Source organism: Triticum urartu, chromosome 5, assembly GCF_003073215.2.
Source record: "Triticum urartu cultivar G1812 chromosome 5, Tu2.1, whole genome shotgun sequence".
NCBI classification, from domain to species: Eukaryota; Viridiplantae; Streptophyta; class Magnoliopsida; order Poales; family Poaceae; genus Triticum; species Triticum urartu.
Genome location: NC_053026.1, coordinates 519,130,081 through 519,148,588, shown reverse-complemented (window position 1 = coordinate 519,148,588; position 18,508 = coordinate 519,130,081). Strand labels below are relative to the sequence as shown.

Here is an 18,508-nt window from a genome sequence, read left to right as displayed (position 1 = left end):
TTTATCTTTGCTTGATGAAAATGCTCCAGCTTTTCACCAAAAGGTCAGTTTCCTTTCCCCCTCTGAAGATTGCTCCAACGTTTCTTCATAATTTTTTAGGTCTCTGCAACAAAGTGTAACTGTGCAGAAGAAATTTGTTGTGCTTAGGTCCTAAAAACTGTGATCAATCATTTATCTCTGCAACAAAGTACATAGATCGAAAGAACAGTGGCTATCTACTGGTTATTTTTCTTGGTTGTTTCTTTGCTGTCATGATCAAAATGCTACATAAACAGTTCACCCCTAAACCAGTTTTCCTACATATAAGGCCTTGTACAACGGGAGGTGCTTAGAAAAATAAACCGAGTTTTCCTGAAGCACCGGTGCCTATTTCTACAGGGTAGACGCTTAGCTAAGCGTCTACCCTGTACAAATAAGCACCGGTGCTTAAGGAAAACCTGGTTTATTTCTCTAAGCATCTTCCTTAAGCACCTCCCATTGTACAAGGCCTAAGGCGCCTGTTTTCACAACATGATCTTACGAAAAGGAACATTTTCAGCAAACATGACATCTTACGTAAAAGGCTAAAACAAGAGGTGCATAATCTAATTTATCAGCATAGGAACCTGCTTACAAATCATGCCATCTTATATTATTTATGGAGCATTTTCACTTGATTCAATCCATACAATATATTGTGCTGGTACACTATAGGTAGCTCACACCTCACGTCACCAGAAACTAGTACATTGTAGCAGTACACACACACACACACACACACACACACACACACACACACACACCAAAGTACCACTTACTCTCCAAATCACAAAGCAATGACCTACAGCTCTTGAGCAGTTATAGAACATGGATTGGGCTCCTCACGCTGCGTCGTCATGGGTCTTCTTCACCAGGTGATCCCAAGCAATAGCCACCCGCACATAAACCTTGTCATACAGCTTGTCAATGATCTGGAAGTAGACAATCGCCCAGCTCCTCCTCAGCAACATGGTGCAAAAGACCGTCCAAAGACCGATCACAAATCCTATGCTCATCCCAAGGTAGAGAGGCAAAGCATGATTTGCATCTTCATCGACACTTTGCTCTGCACCAGTTGTACTAGTAGAGCAGTTCTTGGAGAGAGGGTAGCCACATAGACCGGGGTTGCCGATGTAGATGTAGATCTGGTTGTCGAGTGTTTGTAGCTGCGGCCCGGATGGTATCATGCCTGATATGTTGTTCTATGACAGGTTCAAGTGGCTTAGAGATGTGAGATCCGACAAACCTGACGGGATTTCACCAGAAAGCTCATTGTAGGATAGGTCCAGGGACTCCAACTGCTTCAGATCACCAATTTGATTGGGAATTTTGCCGATCAAATGATTATTTGACAAGTTCAAATTGGTAAGTCCAATCAGCAAACTTATCTCCTCTGGAATCTTTCCCGTTAAACTGTTACAAGATAGATCAAGATTCTCCAATAGGTTGTAGACTTGAAAGGAATATTCACGTGTTCGGCCTTTTGTGATTACTGGTATGCTCTCCTCAAAAACATACTCATCTCCCTTAATATGAGATATGTATTTCATTGCTTTCAAGTTTGATAGCGACAATGGTAAGGTTCCTGATATATTGTTATGGGCTATGTCCAAAAAACAAAGACTTTTAAGGCAAGTAAGATTGTTAGGAATATGGCCACTGAACATATTTGATCTCACCCTCAAGATTTGCAAGTCTGGCATTTTTTCTGGTAACCACTTTGGCAATGTTCCAAAGAACCTGTTGTACGAAAGATCAAGGAACTTCAACTGTGAGGCACCCTGGAGAAATTTAGGGAATTCACCTGAGAGATCATTATTGCTCAAGGCTAGACTATACATGGTAGAGCCAAATTGATATGCCGGGTTGAAGCTGAACACTGAAGAATTTGTATCTGACTCCTTCCAGCACTGCATAACATTTCCTGTTAAATTGTTTCCCGATAGGTCCAACCTTCTCAGACGAGTCAGTTGGCACATAGATGATGGAATGGTGCCTGTAATTTGATTATTTGCTAACAACAACTCCCAAATACCGAAAAAGGCTTTCGCCCTGCTTTATAGATAAAGCAAACCACCAGAGCCATACAGTACAACAAGGTTCACCCACACACACACAAAGTACCACAACAGGAAGTACAAGGGGTTCTGCTGAGGGCACAGCTCAACAAGCCCTGAAAATAAACAAAGGGGGCGGGACAACCGCAGCGTTCGAGACAGCGACGAAGGATCTAATCCGGCTCGGGAGGTGGTGGAGGGAGCGGCGGAGCAAAGCAGAGAGCCAACGAGCGAAGGTCGGCGATGATGGAGGTGATGGCGTCGCGATCCTGGTGACGGCTAAGCGGCCGCCAAAGCTGCAAGAAATCACACAATTTGAACACAGCATCAGTAGCACGTCGAAGGGGGACCCGTTGAATGACAAGCTTATTTCGTACGGTCCACAGCGTCCAGGCGAGCACCCCAATGAGCAACCACCTAATGTGGCGGCCGGACAAGGGGGAGGACTGAACCTCAGAGAGGAGATCAGGGAAGTTAGTGTGACACCAATTGCCACCGATGACCTCTCGGAGGCAGCCCCAAAGAAACTGGGCGGACACGCACGACAAGAAGATGTGATTCGAGGTTTCCGCCGTCCCACATAGGGGGCAGATACCATCACCGGGACCCTGGCGCTTCAGGACCTCCACGCCCGAGGGAAGCCGGCCATGGATCCATTGCCACATGAAGATTCTAATCTTAAGGGGCATGCGGATAGACCATATAGAGTCGAGGACGCTTGGTCCGGGAGAGTGCGCGATGGCGCGGTAGAGAGACTTCATGGAGAAGTGGCCAGAGGGCTCGAGACGCCAAGACAGGCGGTCGTCGCGGTGCTGCGACAAGTCAGGCTCATGGAGGACCACCGAGTCAAGGAGCTCATGCCAAGCGGCAACCTCCGGCGGCCCAAATGGCCTCCGAAACGCGAGACGCCCTAAGTCAATAAGGGCCGACTCAACGGAGATCCTAGGATCGACCGCTATGGAAAAGAGGTCAGGGAACCGGGCCGCGAAAGGGAGATCACCGGCCCAGCGGTCGAACCAAAAAAGCGTGGCCGAACCAGTGCCAACCGTGATGGAGGTCCCAATGCGAAGGACCGGGAGGAGCTGAACGACAAACTGCCAAAACTGGGAACCACCCGTCCTAACGCAGAAAGCGAGGGGCTGGTCGCACAGGTACTTCGAGGACAGATTCAAGTATGATATATTTATAGGGAGCTGTGGAACTTGACCTGTAAGCTTGTTGGACCCGAGATATATAATTTTAGCTGACATGTGTTGCAGATTTGATGGTAATGAACCACGCAACATGTTTCCTGATGCATCCAAGTGCCGAGCTTGGGAAAATGTCACCCAGAACCAAACAGGAATAACATCATCCAAATTTGTATTTCCGAGAGCAAGAAAATCAATGTCAGTCTGCCATCTAAGCCATTCTGAAAAATGGGGGCCCACTGGGCATGACTGCAAGCTTATGTGCTTTAGTCTAAACGGAGGAACCCAATTTGAGTCAATATCCATTTTGAAGGAATTGTACGACAAGTCCAGATACTCTAAATTGAATAATCCTGAAAAATGCCCCTTCATAAGCACACCATTTAGTTTATTGAAGCTGAGATCCAACTCTATCAAGTTAACAAGTGCTCCAACTTCAGGGGGTAGGTTTCCGGATGTATTGGTATTCCTCATTGACAAGATTTGTAACGTACTCCATGAGCACCTTGGCAATCGATCCATGAACTCCCCTATGCTCGCACCAATGTTGATTTCTACAAGACGCAACACTTTCAAATTGCACAAATTTTGTAAGTTGCTAGGTATCAAACCCACAAGATCATTTACACTCAAATCTATGACTTCAAGGGATGTCATATTTCCTAGTTCTTCAGGAATAGGTCCATGCCAGTCGCAGCCCACGAGGTAAAGCTCCTTAAGGCTTGTGAGATCCCAGAGAAACCAGTTGTGCTCTAGTGATGTGTTAAACAAGTTGGATGATAGGTCAAGGACTTCGAGATGTGTGAGGTTTGATTTCGAAGTAGCAGACACTGTGTTGTTAAGGCCGCAATCTGCTAAGCGAAGCACTTTCAGAGAAGAAAGTGTGTTAACCATGTGAACCCAACCATGCACAGCACCAAGGTCCACTTGGCTCAAGTCAACATGACTCAGCAATGATAGACATGACAACCATGCAAGATCCAACGCGTGGAGATGATAATAATAATTCCCACTAACATCAAGAATTGCAATTTCGAGAGATTACCGAGCTGTGAAGGTATTCTCCCACCGAAAGCTGAGGACGAGAGGTTGAGGTACCTTAGATTCTTCAGAGAGCCCACAAAAACAGGTATGCTAGCGCCATTGAAGTCATTCCAACTCAGATCAAGATACCTCAACTGTTGTAAGTCAGCCAAAGAGGAGCTCATCTCATCTGTTGACAAGCTCAAGATGTCGTACACGCTGTAGCCATACGTGTTGCGGAGGTTGAGCTTGACGACATGGCCTGTTCTGTTGCTGCACCTGACTCCGTTCCATTGACAACAATCTTGGCCCTGCCATGACGAGAGATGGCGAGCAGGGTCCAGAAGGCTTGCCTTGAAGGACAGAAGCGCATCCCGCTCTCTGCTGATGCAGGTTCCAGTCCCAGTTGATATCCTTGCATGAGCACGAGAATCAGATGACGATAGTTGGAAAATCAATAGGCAAAGTATTGCTACAACGCGTCGGGCAAGGTGCCCAAGCTGAGCCATATTGGTCGAGCGGGGTGACAGTGGATGGGAACGATGGCGGAATGGCCGGAGAGTACCTGATCCCACACCACAAGCACAATATATGAACTGACTTACTTCACAATATATGATGTATGATATTACTGTTCCCAAGCTCTGGTCTTGGGATGCATACTTTTCTTATGCAGAAAGTCATGGCTGGAGTAGGTTTAGACTTTTCTTACACTATTTCCCCAAGTTTTGGTCTTCCTGTACACAACGCGGCAGCCCTTGCCAGCCTACATCGAGTACGACGTACCACAGGACCCTTCGGTTTCTTTCTCCACCACCGCCGACGACCAGGTGAGCCTCTTCCACCCGCAGACCACCATCCTCTGCCACTTCTTCGCCAGCTGAGCAAGTCTTGTGTCACTCACCATGGTAGCTTCTTGTGTTTCTGATTACTGAAAACTGAAGAGATTCTTTTGTCGCCTCGAGCTTGGAATGCTTTCTCCTGTTGGTGCAGCGATGGTCTTTGGAGACACTTAGCCATGGATTTATATCTCAGTGCAGCCACGGGCAGGAGACAAGGCCATGAGCAGCCGAAGTTGTGCTGAGGCAAGTGTTTGGCAAGTGCATGCGCTACCATGCTGATCGGTCTAGCACAAGGACCCCATCTTAATTGTGAATCTGCGATGCCCACCGCAAAATACTGCTACTTGCAAGTTGCCTGAGTGGGTACAATGGCTGATCACTCACCCAAAATCTGGTCCCGCAGACATCTCGTCAAAATCAGTGATCACATTGTCTGCAGCTAGCTGCAACAGCATTGCATGCGAAGCACTCATGGCATTGTCTCCTGCCCACCGCTCTTTCTGATAGCTACACACAACCCGCACATGTGCACTGCCCTGATCCCTCTCTTCCTTCTACTATAAATCCATGGCCTGCTCATCACAAACTTCTTCATCTCATCTGCAAACAACATCACTATCTACACCACACCTTCAGACTTTTGGAGCCAAAGTGAAATTTGGCCAGCGAAGAACACTTCAGACTCAAACATGATTCATTCAAAGAGGCTTGCTCAGCTGGCCCAGAAGTGGCAGAGGAAGGTGGCGGCCGGAGCTGGTGGCCAGCAGACCCGCGAGTGCTGCAGCACGGTCGCTGACAAGGGCCATTGCGTGGTGTATGCTGCTGATGGGGCACGGTTCGAGGTCCCGCTGGCATACCTCCGCACGACAGTCTTCGGCGAGCTCCTGAGGATGTCCGGGGAAGAGTTCGGCTTCGCGAGCAGCGAGGGAGGCAGGATCATGCTGCCCTGCGATGCCGTGGTTGTGGAGTATGTCTTGTGCCTGGTCAGGAGAGACGCCTCCAAGGAGGTCGAGAGAGCGTTCTTGAGCTCCATTTCTGGGCATTGCCATAGCCAGGATGCATCGGTGGGACTCACCCATAAAGTTGCGCTTTGTACATAGCTTAGCTACTGAAAATCTGAAATATTTTTGGTAGAAACACAAGAAGTTTGTACAGTCTGATGTAAGAGTCTATTATCACAGGAAATGACACAAAATATATCTTTTTCTCTCAGAGAAATCTAATACTTGGCCACTCCAAAGCCCAAGCATATTATTTGCCGTAGTTCGTACAGTGTGCTGAAGAAAGTAGACAAACTGCTGTCTCAAAGGGCGTGAATGTCTGAAGGAGGCGAAATTCTTTTAAGTGCGTTGATGTCAGCGACGGGCCTGCAGAGGCGTTGATGATTATACTGCCAACCGTCGATTTATGGCTAAGCGATGCAGATCCAGGTGGGTTGAGTGGTCTATGGGTTTTTGCTGGGCATGGCCTCCGCCGAAGCCTGCCTGGGAAATGAACTCCTCTGCTGCCGCTGTTGCCTCCAGCAGTAGTGGCTTCTTCCTGATCTTCGTTCTCCTGTGCCAGCGCCGTTGAGTCCTCGGCTTCATTCTGGGAGCCTGCTATTTAGATGGGCAGCTAGTGTCTGCAGGTGTGGGCTGGGTGGCTCTTGTCGGCTTCTCCACAATCCGATCAGAATTTAATACCGAATAAGCCCTCTAGCCGGACTTGTCTGCAGAAAAGCAAGCAGATTTTCTCAAGTTCTTCATGACCTGCCTTTTGTAATTCAAGAAGTGAAAAGACACTTCCTTCTGTTCTATATCAGTCTGATTTTGGTTGGGCACAAACTAGGATATCATAAATCTTTCTGATACTGCATTTGATGTTCTGCTCCATAGACATTACCCCAAATCTAGATAAACCCTGTTACTACATTGAAAGGTTCTTTGGCATGAGAATGCTACCTCGATATATGGTAACTTGCCAATTTGCCGCTACCTCAGAAAGCATCCTTCATTCTTGCATGCAACGTTACAACATTTTTTTTACACACCAGCCCTTCCAGAGTTTTACCCTGAGGGTTCATCATTGAAGTCGTTCATGAAACTTCTGCTAATATATCTTGTCTGACTCGTAAACTTACAGCAAATTGCTTCTGCATTTATATCTATTAATGAGAGAAGCGTATGTGATAAATCATGAAACAACGTAAGAGTTTGGGCGGCTGTTATTTCCTTGAAATAATTACTTCATTACTAAATATAATTTTGTGATTTACTATCATAGAATAGGAGCTAGACATTTGCACTCTGAATCCTGAGGTTAAAGTAAATCGCTTCGTGGCACCCTATGGCCTAATGCTATATAGTTGTAGTTAATAACACTTCATATAATGCAACAAGTTGGTATGATAATATTTAATTTCCATTCTTCGGTGTTGAACTATTTTCAGAAGCAAAATGGAGAACAATGAGGGAAAGCATTATATTCAGCAGCTACAAACTGCAGGCTGCTGGTGCGGCGCTACATGTGGCACCGTACAGCTTGGACATTGGCAAGACATCACTACAGAGTTCAGGAACGCTCTCTCTACTTCCTCTGAAGCATTTCTTCTGAGCAAGCAGATGGCATACTCCACCGCTGCATTGAAGGGCAGTGTGATCCTGCTGTCTAATGTAAACCCATATTCCTCCTAGGACATCCTTAGCAGCTCTCCGACGACTGTCATGTCGAGGTACGTCAAGGGGACCTCGAACCGCCTCCCATCGGCCGTGTACATGGCGCAGTGGCCTTTATCTGTGATCAGTGATGTTGTGCAGCATGCTTCGTCATCACTGGAGGGGTTGTTGATCTTTTGCCACTTCCTCACCAACTGAGCAAGTCTCTTGGGATGTATCATGGCCATGCTTGTGTGTTCTTGGTTCTGAGGTATGTAGCTCAGAAATTCTTGATCTGTGAGTTTGATGAAGTAGTGGTGTACTACTAGCTAGCCCATGAATATATAATTATATATGCACAACCATATGACTAATTTGTATTTGGCAGGAGACAAGGCCATGAGCTTGGCGCATGCAATGGTGGCTGTAAAGGGATGTAGCCAGATTCAGATCAGATTTTCTGGGCCATGGCTTTCTGTAGAGGCAAAGATAGTGGACTACTGGCTAGGCACTCAGATGCATACTACAGTAGCACAGTCCTTGATGCTAAACTGGGTATATGCATTTTGCAACCATCTGGGGTCCAGGATTTGTGGATGTGCTCTTTTCTGTTCAGCATTCTGTATCAAGAGATTGGAAAATATGCTGATTCAAAAGCAATCACTTTAATGATCTGCTGACCTATATCCGTGCCATTGTCACAACCGCGTTATCTCAATTAGGTGACGTGCAGATCTAGCGTAATAGGGGACATGGCATATGGTCCAGGAGCCTTTCATAGGCAGATGTGGAGTTCACTTCACTGCTTTTGGGTGTGTACTTTGCACTTACAGATACAGATGCAGTTGCATGTTAGGTGTTTGTTGGTTTAACAGTGCTTTGATTGCTTCAGATCTGGCAGGTTGCGGGGAAGTTCCATATCTCATTGTCCACCCATGGTCTGCATGGTTTCTAGCATAGCATGTGTCAGCTATTTTCCGGTATCTTTGCATTTAGCTGGGCAGTTGAGGGTTTCTAGTTCACAGCCTTGAATCTGTGCAAGGGCTTGCTATTAGTTCCTGTGATGCGAGTTGCATATTTGTTACTTTATCTTAGATAATGAATCCAACCTTGCCTGATGATTTACTTGGACATCCATGACACAAACATAGCATGAATTTTTTGCTTTGCCAAGCACGAATCTTGATGAGCTTATTCTGCGTGACATACCAGATTTCTGAATGTTTGCAGGTTTGCTGGTCTTGACTCGAGTATGAACAACTTGCAGTAGCCTTTGTCCAAAAGGTCACATTCCATCTCCATCTGCAAATATTTTATCATCAGTTGTCAGTTGAACAACTTTCTTCATAATATTTTGTGTCTGATCAAGGCCATATAAGATATAACTGCATAGAAGAAATTTGTCGACACATACTGCTTAGGTTCTAAAAACTGCGATCATCCATTTATCTTTGCAACAAAGTATATGTATACATTGAAATAACATTGTCTCCAACTACTGTCCATTTTCCTTGGTGTGAGATTCCTATATCTCTGCAGATAGTAATCAGGAGCTGCAGACACCGAAATGCTGGCTAACTTCCAGATGTGGCACCACATGATAATGGCATGGCATCGCCATGGTATTGAGGAACGCGGCCTCCGTCTCTGCGGAGGCGCTTCTCCTGAGCAACCACATGGCGTACTCCATCACCGATGCATCGCAGGGAAGCGTGATTCTGTCACCATCAACGCCTGCGAAGCCGAACTCCTCTTGGGATATCCTTAAGAGCTCACTGAAGACGGTTGTGCCAAGGAACGCAAGCGGCACTTCTAACCTCACGCCGTCGGCAGTGTACATGATGCAGTGGCCCTTACTGGCCACCGACGAGCATGACATGCCGCATGACCCTCCGGCTTCTTCTGTGGACGTTGATAACGACCAGGTGAGCCTCTTCCTCCCGATAGCCGCCACCCTCTGCCACTTCTTGGCAATCCGAGAGAGGTTCTTGGCACTCATCATGGTAGTTTCTTGTGTTTCTGGGAACTGGAGAAATTCTTCTACTAGTTGAAGGTTGGAATGCGTTTGTCTGTGGATGAAGTGTGTTAGGAAGGCATTTAGCCATATATATAGCCCGGGGATAAAGCGGGCGCCCACATATGGTGGAGTGTGTGATGGTTAGGCAGGAGACAATGCCATAGGAATGGTACGTGCGGTGCTGCAATTTTGGAGGTGCTGTGATGTGATCTGGCTCAGGTCTGTTGGGGCCAAGTGTTTGGCACTTGACAGAGCTTGCGCTGGACGTCCTGCCGGCACATCCGTGGTGATAGGTTTGCTAGAGAAATGGCATGAGCACGAGGACCCCATGTGGTTCTCTAGCCACAGACACATTTCAGACATGGATAGTTCTTGGAAATCTCATCAACAACATTGCACGAAGAGCACTCATGGCATTGTCCCCTGCCCAACTCTCTCGCTGATAGCTACACACTTCCATATGCACTGCCCTGAGTCCTTTCTTCCTTCTATAAATCCATGGCCTGCTCAGCACAAACTTCATCTCATCTCAAGCAACATCACAATCTACAACACACCTTCAGACTTCCAGAGCCAAAGTGAAATTTAGCCAGCCGACCAGAACACATCCGACTCAACCATGATCCACCCAAAGAAGCTTGCTCAGCTGGCCAAGAAGTGCCAGCGGATGTTGGTGGCTGGAGTCGGTGCTCGTCGTCGGCATGCCTCGGACATGGCCGATGACGAGTGCTGCAGCACAGTGTCATCTGTGGTTGCCGATGAGGGCCACTGCGTGATGTACACCAACGACGGAACCCGGTTCGAGGTCCCTCTGGCATACCTCGGGACGTCGGTCTTCATCGAGCTCCTGAGGATGTCCGAGGAGGAGTTTGGCTTCACGAGCGGCAGTGACGGAGGCAGGATCATGCTGCCGTGTGATGCCACTGTGATGGAATATGTCTTGTGCCTGGTCAGGAGAGAGGCCTCTGAGGAGGTTGAGAGGGCGTTCTTGAGCTCCATTGTTGGGCACTGCCACAACTACAATGCTAGCTGCAAGGCACCATCAATGGAACTCGGCCATCATTTTGCTCTTTGTACTTAGCTACTAGCTTAGCTTCTGAAATATTTTTAGTTAGGACTGAGAGGAGCTCTGTAGAGCCTCATGTAAGATCAATGATCACAGGAAATGATACAAAGAGACAAATTTTCCGGGAGAAATTGGATTATTTGACACATCCTTGAACATAGTTCATATATACTAGTGAAGGAAGTAAGAAAGAAACCATGGACTTTAAACCATGGATTTAAAAATTTATGGTCATCTGGCGCTGCGAAGTGGTTGGGGTGAGAGGATTAGATGGACAATTAACAAATTGCTCTCCCTTTACTAAAAAAAGAACTGTTGTTCCTACCTTGAACTAGAAACGTCGGATTGAGATTGCGTGTCCCAGATGGAGGTAGCTTGAGCAGTTCATAATTTCTGGTTAGAGGTAGCTAGTAACAGCGGCTACCACCATGTCACTGCCGGAAGTGGCCAATTCTGGATCTCCGTTCCTCATGTGTTGGAGTGCCATGTGTGAGCTGGGCGGATTCTCGTCATCTCACCACACTTGGGTGAAAAGCTATGCATGGGCTGGGCGGATTTTCGTCAGCTCACCACACTTCGGTGAAAAGCTAGCATCATAGGGGACATGGCACATGATGGTCCAGGAACCTTTCATAGGTAGATGCAGAGTTCACTTCACTGCTTTTGGGTGTGTACTTTGCACTTACAGCTGCAGCTGCATGTTAGGTGTTTGTTGGTTTAACAGTGCTTTGATTGCTTCAGATCTGGCAAGTTCCATATCTCATTGTCCACCCATGGTGTGCATAGTTTCTAGCATAGCATGTGTCAGCCATCTTCCAGGTATCTTCCTTGCATTTAGCTGGGCAGTTGAGGGTTTCTAGGTCACAGCCTTGAATATTTCTTTTGGGGAAGTGAGCATCCTGTGATGCGAGTTGCATATTTTTTTTTACTTTATTTTAATAATGAACCCAGCCTTACCTGATGATTTACTTGGACATCCATGACGCAAACATAGCATGAAAATATATTTGCCAAGTACAAATCTTGATGAGCTTATTCTGCATGACAGACCCGATTTCTGAACGCTAGTAGATTTGCTGATCCTGACTTGAGTATAATTTTCGACGAATTTGTCATCGGTTGAACAACTTGCAGTAGCCTGTGTCCGAAAGGTCAACCTCCCTAATCCATCTGCAATGACTTTCCTGCTCAACCTAATCTTTGTTTGTAATAATTTGTGTTTGAGGCCATTTAATTGCAAAGAAGAAATTTGTCGACGTTTACTGCTTAGGTCCTAAAAAACTGTGATCGATCATTTATCTTCGGAACAAAGTATATGCATACATTGAAAGAACAATATCTCTTACTAGGTCCATCTTCCTTGATTGCTTCTTTGCTAGCAAGATCAAAATGCTACACATAAACTGTTTTCCTTGTTCTATTTTCCTGTATCTCTGCAGATGGTAATCAGGAGCTGCATACACCGAATCGCTGGCCAACTCCCAGATGTGGCGCCACATGATAGTGGCATGGCATCACCATGGTGTTGAGGAACGCGGCCTCCATCTCTGTGGAGGCGCTTCTCCTGAGCAAGCACATGGCATACTCCATCACCGATGCGTCGCAGGGCAGAGTGATTCTGCCACCGTCAACACCTGTGAAGCCAAACTCCTCTTGGGATATCCTCAAGAGCTCGCTGAAGACGGTCGTTCCGAGGAACGTAAGAGGCACCTCGAACCTTACACCATCGGCAGTGTACACGACGCAGTGGCCCTTGCCGGCCGCTGTCGAGCACGGCGTGCTGCACGACTCTCCGGCTTCTTCTTTGGACGTTGATGGCGACCAGGTGAGCCTCTTCCTTCCCATAGCCGCCACCCTCTGCCACTTCTTGGCCAGCCGAGCAAGTGTCTTGGCACTCGTCATGGTAGTTTCTTGTGTTTCTGGAACTGGAGAAATTCTTCTGCTAGTGGGAGGTTGGAATGCCTTTGTCTGTAGATGAACTGGTGGTGTTGGGTGTCACTAGCCATGGATTTATAGCTCCAGGGTGAAGGAACACCCACATATGCTATAGTATGTGATGGTTGGGCAGGAGACAATGCCATGTGTATGGTACGTGCGGTGCTGCAGTTTTGAAGGTGCCGTGATGTGATCTAGATCAGGTCTGCTGGGGCCAAGTGTTTGCCACTTGCCGGAGCTTGGACGTCTTGCCTGCACAGCCATGGTGATCTGTTTGCTAGGGAAATGGCACGAGCAAGAGGACCCCATGGGGCTATAGCCACAAGCACATTTCAGACATCGATGGTGGCATGGTGCTTGGAAATCTCATCAAAATCAGTCATCACGTTTGGTGTCTGCAGCTAGTTGCAACAACATCGCACGCAGAGCACTCATGGCATTGCCCCCTGCCCAACTCTTTCGCTGATATCTACACACTAACCACACGCAGATGCACTGCCCTGAGTCCTTTCTTCCTTCTACTATAAATCCATGGCCTGCTCAGCACAAACTTCATCTCATCACAAGCAGCATCACAATCTACAACACACTCCAGAGCCAAAGTGAAATTTAGCCAGCCAGAAACACATATATCCGACTCAACCATGATCCATCCGAAGAAGCTTTCTCAGCTGGCCAAGAAGTGCCAGCGGATGTTGTCGGCCAGAGCCGGTGCCCGCCGTCGGCATGCTTCAGACACGGCCGACGATGAGTGCTGCAGCACAGTGTCATCTGTGGTTGCCGATGAGGGCCACTGCGTGATGTACACCGCCGATGGAACCCGGTTCGAGGTCCCTCTGGCGTACCTCGGGACGACGGTCTTCGCTGAGATCTTAAGAATGTCTGAGGAGGAGTTTGGCTTCGCGAGCGGCAGTGACGGAGGCAGGATTATGCTGCCCTGTGATGCCACTGTGATGGAATATGTCTTGTGCCTGGTCAGGAGAGAGGCCTCTGAGGAGGTTGAGAGGGCGTTCTTGAGCTTCATTGTTGGGCACTGCCACAATTACCATGCTAGCTGCGTGGCACCAGCAATGGGACTTGGCCATCAGTTCGCTCTTTGTACTTAGCTAGCTACTACTAGCTTAGCTTCTGAAATATTTTTAGTTAGGACTGAGAGGAGCTCTATAGAGCCTCATGTAAGATTCAATGATCACAGAAAATGATTCAAAGAGACAAATTTTCTGGGAGAAATTGGATTATTTGACACATCCTTGAACATAGTTCATATATACTAGTGAAGGAAGTAAGAAAGAAACCGTGGACTTAAAGTTTGTGGTCAGGTTGCTGAAGTCGGTGATGGCGCTGCGAAGGGCATGGGAATGAGAGGATTAGATGGACAGTGAACAAACTGTTGTTCCTTTACTAAAAAAAAGAAGGATGTTCCTACCTCCAACTAGAAACGTCGGATTGAGACTGCGTGTCCCAGATGGAGGTACGTTGAGCAGTTCATAGGTTCTGGTTAGAGGTAGTAACAACGTCTTCCACCATGTCACTGCTATGCGTTGGCTGTGCGGATTCTCGTCAGCTCACCACATTTCTGTGAAAAGCTAGCATCATAGGGGACATGGCACATGATGGTCCAGGAACCTTTCATAGGCAGATGCAGAGTTCACTTCACTGCTTTTGGGTGTGTACTTTGCACTTACAGCTGCAGCTGCATGTTAGGCGTTTGTTGGTTTAACAGTTCTTTGATTGCTTCAAATCTGGCAAGTTCCATATCTCATTGTCCACCCATGGTCTGCATAGTTTCTAGCATAGCATGTGTCCACCATCTTTTGCTATCTTCCTTGCATTTAGCTGGGCAGTTGAGGGTTTCTAGTTCACAGCCTTGAAAATTTCTTTTGGGGAAGTGAGCATCGTGTGATGCGAGTTGCATATTTGTTACTTTATTTTAGATAATGAACCCAGCCTTACCTGATGATTTACTTGGACATCCATGACACAAACATAGCATGAAAATTTATTTGCCAAGTACAAACCTTGGTGAGCTTATTCTGCATGACAGACCCGATTTCTGAACGCTTGTAGGTTTGCTGGTCCTGACTTGAGTATAATTTTCGACGAATTTGTCATCGGTTGAACAACTTGCAGTAGCCTTTATCCAAAAGGTCAACCTCCCTAATCCATCTGCAATGACTTTCCTGCCCAACCTAATCTTTCTTTGTAATAATTTCTGTTTGAGGCCATTTAATTGCAAAGAAGAAATTTGTCGACAGTTACTGCTTAGGTCCTAAAAAAACTGTGATCAATCATTTATCTTCGGAACAAAGTATATGCATACATTGAAAGAACAATATCTCTAACTAGGTCCATCTTCCTTGATTGCTTCTTTGCTAGCAAGATCAAAATGCTACACATAAACTGTTTTCCTTGTTCTATTTTCCTGTATCTCTGCAGATGGTAATCAGGAGCTGCATACACTGAATCGCTGGCCAACTCCCAGATGTGGCGCCACATGATAGTGGCATGGCATCACCATGGTGTTGAGGAACGCGGCCTCCATCTCTGTGGAGGCGCTTCTCCTGAGCAAGCACATGGCATACTCCATCACCGATGCGTCACAGGGCAGCGTGATTCTGCCACCATCAATGCCTGAGAAGCCGAACTCCTCTTGGGATATCCTCAAGAGCTCGCCGAAGACGGTCGTTCCGAGGAACGCAAGAGGCACCTCGAACCTTACACCATCGGCAGTGTACAAGACGCAGTGGCCCTTGCCGGCCACTGTCGAGCACGGCGTGCTGCACGACTCTCCGGCTTCTTCTTTGGACGTTGATGGCGACCAGGTGAGCCTCTTCCTCCCCATAGCCGCCACCCTCTGCCACTTCTTGGCCAGTCGAGCAAGTGTCTTGGCACTCATCATGGTAGTTTCTTGTGTTTCTGGAACTGGAGAAATTCTTCTGCTAGTGGGAGGTTGGAATGCCTTTGTCTGTGGATGAACTGATGGTGTTGGGTGTCACTAGCCATGGATTTATAGCTCAATGGTGAAGGAGCACCCACATATGGTGTAGTGTGTGATGGTTGGTGCGCTGCTGCAGTTTTGGAGGTGCTGTGATGTGATCTAGATCAGGTCTCCCTGGGGCCAAGTGTTTGCCACTTGCCAGAGCTTGCGATGGACGTCTCGCCTGGACATCCATGCTGATCGGTTTGCTAGAGAAATGGCACGAGCACGAGGACCCCATGGGGCTCTCTAGCCACAAACATATTTCAGACATGGATGGTGGCATGGCGCTTGGAAATCTAATCAAAGTCATTCATCACATTTTCTACAGCTACTTCCACCAACATTGCACACAGAGCACTTGTAGCATTGTCCCCTGCCCAACGCTCCCGCTGATAGTTACACACAACCTACACGCATATGCACTGCCCCGAGCCCTCCCTTCGTTGTTCATTCTACTATAAATCCATGGCCTACTCAACACAGACTTCATCTCATCTGCAAGCAACATCACAGTCTACAACACACCTTCAGACTTTCAGAGCCAAAGTGAAATTTAGCCAGCCAGGAACACATCAGACTAAAACCATGATCCATCCAAAGAAGCTTGCTCAGCTGGCCAAGAAGTGCCAGCGGATGTTGGCGGCCAGAACCAGTGCCCGCCGTCGGCATGCCTCAGACACAGCCGCTGACGAGTGCTGCGGCACAGTATCATCTGTGGTTGCTGATGAGGGCCACTGTGTGGTGTACACTGCCGACGGAACCCGGTTCGAGGTCCCTCTGGCGTACCTCAGGACGACGGTCTTCTCTGAGCTCCTGAGGATGTCCGAGGAGGAGTTTGGCTTCGCGAATGGCAGGAGCTCTCTGAAGATCATTGTGCCGAGGTATGCCAATGGCACCTCGAACCGCCTCTTGTCAGTTGTGTACATGACACAGTGGTCCTTGCCTGCCACTGCCATTGACCACCCCTCGGCTTCTTTTTTCGCCGTCATGGTAAGCTGCTTCCTGCTGAGGTATGCTACCCTTTGCCACTTCTTTGCTAGTTGAGCAATTCTCTTGGCACTGACCATGTTCGGTCCTTCTGAAAGGTGGAAACCGGAGACTCAACTTGAGTTGCAATGCTTTGTTTGTGGTGAAGCGATGCTGTTTGGAGGTCACTGAACCAAGATTTTGTAGCTAGAGCCGGAAGGGGAGTAGGACACTGTCAAGTGTCATTGATATTTGGCAAGGGGACAACGCCATGAATCAACTGTTTGATTTGTACGTGCAATGTCGCAAGCAGATCAGGGCAACGTTATTGAGATTGGATATTGATTTGAGCCAACCGTTTGGTGCGTGCCGGGTACATCACCAGGCACCGCCACTGACATGTTTAGTCGATTAGCAGCACGAGGACCACATGCAAACTGGGTTCAACGCATGAGCGTCAGTTTCTTGCAATAATATATTGGCAGACAAGAGTTCTGGTTGCGATGGGGAAATCTAGCCAGCATGTTCAGTTGCCAATAGTCTTCCTTTAGTTTAGCAAATGAGAAACTGACTTAGTTGGATTAGTAATTTAGCGTGTTCTTAACATTTTTATTAGGTGTGGAAGGGACAGTGTTAGTTGACGTAACAGTAACACACACCTCTCTGAACATTGTCATAACTCAGTCTTGTTGATGGCCTACCTGATTTGTAGCATTGCATGTGGAAGCCATCCCTTTGCTGCTTCTCCGCACTTTCCTTTGGGCCTTCAGTTAGCTGCATGTGTGAACTGAATAACAGGCATCGACTATATCTTGCACCGACACTACCTTCTGTAAAATTTGCGGGTAGGAGGACATTCAATTTTTCAGTAACAATCATTACTTGTTTTTTACCCCAATAATAAAATCTGCCTTATACCCATTAAAACCTGTGGAGTAAACCATGCTTTCTATTCCATTTTTGTGTTTGTTATCATACTTCATTTCTTATTGGATTGATGACACTGCAATAATTTTACAGAGGATTCATCATTAGAATGGCTCCTGTATCACCTGGTCATTTCACTAATTCGTAACTTTTTGATCTTTTTAATGTTCTGGCTTATATTGAGTAGATTGTACGGAAACTTGTTGTGTATTCTCTGTGGAGCAAGATGCGAAACAGATATGTAATTAAGAGAAGAATGCATACTGCTGGTGGCCATAATGCTGCTTTGTTGCATTGATGATCAGATTGCTATACATACAATTTTCCTGCTCCCTATTATCTAATGTCTAACTATCTTACACTACGTACCCACGCAAAGTACTCAAAACAGAGGACATCATCAGGGCCTCCGCATGCATGTTCTTGAGAAACTACAAACACCAAATCTGCTGGCTGGCTCCGACGGTAGGCATTGCACAGCCAGTGTAGTGGCAAGGCGTCACCATGGATCTCAGCAACGCACTCTCGACCTCGGCGGAGGCGTTTCTCCTGAGCAAGCACATGACATACTCCATCACTGCCGCATCACAAGGCAATGAGATCTTGCCATCGCTTGCAAAGCCAAACTCATCCTGAGACATCCTGAGGAGCTCGCCAAAGACCGTCGTGCTGAGGTACTCCAAGGGTACCTCGAAACGCCTCCCCTCGGCCGTGTACATGACACAGTGGCCCTTGGCTGGTACAGAACTGCAGCAGTCTTGATCTTCTTTGTCTGACACCGTGAGCCTCTTCCTCCCGAGTGCTTCCACCCTCTGCCACTTCTTTGTCAGTCGAGCAAATCTCTTGGCACCGGC

The 18,508-nt window shown here is 47.3% G+C and overlaps 8 protein-coding genes across 8 annotated transcripts; 4 read left to right on the top strand and 4 right to left on the bottom strand.

The window, feature by feature from the left end:
* Positions 1 to 1,403: 1,403 nt before the first annotated feature.
* On the bottom strand, positions 1,404 to 5,386 carry LOC125510301 (receptor-like protein EIX1). The gene is made up of 2 exons (XM_048675452.1): positions 4,311 to 5,386; positions 1,404 to 2,371 (listed from the first exon to the last, which is right to left on the bottom strand). The coding sequence occupies exons 1-2, from the start codon at positions 4,795 to 4,797 to the stop codon at positions 2,355 to 2,357; spliced, it is 504 nt and encodes a 167-aa protein (XP_048531409.1). The 5' UTR covers positions 4,798 to 5,386; the 3' UTR covers positions 1,404 to 2,354.
* Positions 5,387 to 5,718: 332 nt separating this feature from the next.
* LOC125510312 (auxin-responsive protein SAUR36-like) lies at positions 5,719 to 6,563 on the top strand. The gene has a single exon (XM_048675464.1). The coding sequence runs from the start codon at positions 5,820 to 5,822 to the stop codon at positions 6,228 to 6,230; it is 411 nt and encodes a 136-aa protein (XP_048531421.1). The 5' UTR covers positions 5,719 to 5,819; the 3' UTR covers positions 6,231 to 6,563.
* A 2,555-nt stretch (positions 6,564 to 9,118) lies between these two features.
* Positions 9,119 to 9,885, bottom strand: LOC125510306 (auxin-responsive protein SAUR36-like). The gene has a single exon (XM_048675457.1). The coding sequence runs from the start codon at positions 9,763 to 9,765 to the stop codon at positions 9,310 to 9,312; it is 456 nt and encodes a 151-aa protein (XP_048531414.1). The 5' UTR covers positions 9,766 to 9,885; the 3' UTR covers positions 9,119 to 9,309.
* Positions 9,886 to 10,267: 382 nt separating this feature from the next.
* LOC125510303 (auxin-responsive protein SAUR36-like) lies at positions 10,268 to 10,973 on the top strand. Its single transcript, XM_048675454.1, has one exon. The coding sequence runs from the start codon at positions 10,400 to 10,402 to the stop codon at positions 10,859 to 10,861; it is 462 nt and encodes a 153-aa protein (XP_048531411.1). The 5' UTR covers positions 10,268 to 10,399; the 3' UTR covers positions 10,862 to 10,973.
* Positions 10,974 to 12,120: 1,147 nt separating this feature from the next.
* Positions 12,121 to 12,908, bottom strand: LOC125510305 (auxin-responsive protein SAUR36-like). Its single transcript, XM_048675456.1, has one exon. It carries the CDS (start codon positions 12,746 to 12,748, stop codon positions 12,293 to 12,295), a length of 456 nt encoding a protein of 151 aa, XP_048531413.1. The 5' UTR covers positions 12,749 to 12,908; the 3' UTR covers positions 12,121 to 12,292.
* Positions 12,909 to 13,298: 390 nt separating this feature from the next.
* LOC125510302 (auxin-responsive protein SAUR36-like) lies at positions 13,299 to 14,005 on the top strand. Its single transcript, XM_048675453.1, has one exon. It carries the CDS (start codon positions 13,426 to 13,428, stop codon positions 13,885 to 13,887), a length of 462 nt encoding a protein of 153 aa, XP_048531410.1. The 5' UTR covers positions 13,299 to 13,425; the 3' UTR covers positions 13,888 to 14,005.
* A 1,049-nt stretch (positions 14,006 to 15,054) lies between these two features.
* On the bottom strand, positions 15,055 to 15,791 carry LOC125510304 (auxin-responsive protein SAUR36-like). Its single transcript, XM_048675455.1, has one exon. It carries the CDS (start codon positions 15,678 to 15,680, stop codon positions 15,225 to 15,227), a length of 456 nt encoding a protein of 151 aa, XP_048531412.1. The 5' UTR covers positions 15,681 to 15,791; the 3' UTR covers positions 15,055 to 15,224.
* Positions 15,792 to 16,178: 387 nt separating this feature from the next.
* On the top strand, positions 16,179 to 16,987 carry LOC125510300 (auxin-responsive protein SAUR61-like). Its single transcript, XM_048675451.1, has 2 exons — positions 16,179 to 16,751; positions 16,847 to 16,987. The coding sequence occupies exons 1-2, from the start codon at positions 16,179 to 16,181 to the stop codon at positions 16,868 to 16,870; spliced, it is 597 nt and encodes a 198-aa protein (XP_048531408.1). The 3' UTR covers positions 16,871 to 16,987.
* The last annotated feature ends 1,521 nt before the right edge of the window (positions 16,988 to 18,508 follow it).

What these genes read in the sequence shown, in the direction of transcription:
- LOC125510303 (XM_048675454.1), top strand. Translation starts at nt 10,400, where the DNA reads ATGATCCACCCAAAGAAGCTTGCTCAGCTGGCCAAGAAGTGCCAGCGG.
- LOC125510301 (XM_048675452.1), bottom strand. Translation starts at nt 4,797, where the DNA reads ATGGCTCAGCTTGGGCACCTTGCCCGACGCGTTGTAGCAATACTTTGC.
- LOC125510305 (XM_048675456.1), bottom strand. Translation starts at nt 12,748, where the DNA reads ATGACGAGTGCCAAGACACTTGCTCGGCTGGCCAAGAAGTGGCAGAGG.
- LOC125510304 (XM_048675455.1), bottom strand. Translation starts at nt 15,680, where the DNA reads ATGATGAGTGCCAAGACACTTGCTCGACTGGCCAAGAAGTGGCAGAGG.
- LOC125510312 (XM_048675464.1), top strand. Translation starts at nt 5,820, where the DNA reads ATGATTCATTCAAAGAGGCTTGCTCAGCTGGCCCAGAAGTGGCAGAGG.
- LOC125510302 (XM_048675453.1), top strand. Translation starts at nt 13,426, where the DNA reads ATGATCCATCCGAAGAAGCTTTCTCAGCTGGCCAAGAAGTGCCAGCGG.
- LOC125510306 (XM_048675457.1), bottom strand. Translation starts at nt 9,765, where the DNA reads ATGATGAGTGCCAAGAACCTCTCTCGGATTGCCAAGAAGTGGCAGAGG.
- LOC125510300 (XM_048675451.1), top strand. Translation starts at nt 16,179, where the DNA reads ATGCACTGCCCCGAGCCCTCCCTTCGTTGTTCATTCTACTATAAATCC. An exon ending in CTTCTTTTTTCGCCGTCATG is followed by an intron (nt 16,752 to 16,846) that starts GTAAGCTGCTTC and finishes TCCTTCTGAAAG; the next exon opens with GTGGAAACCGGAGACTCAAC.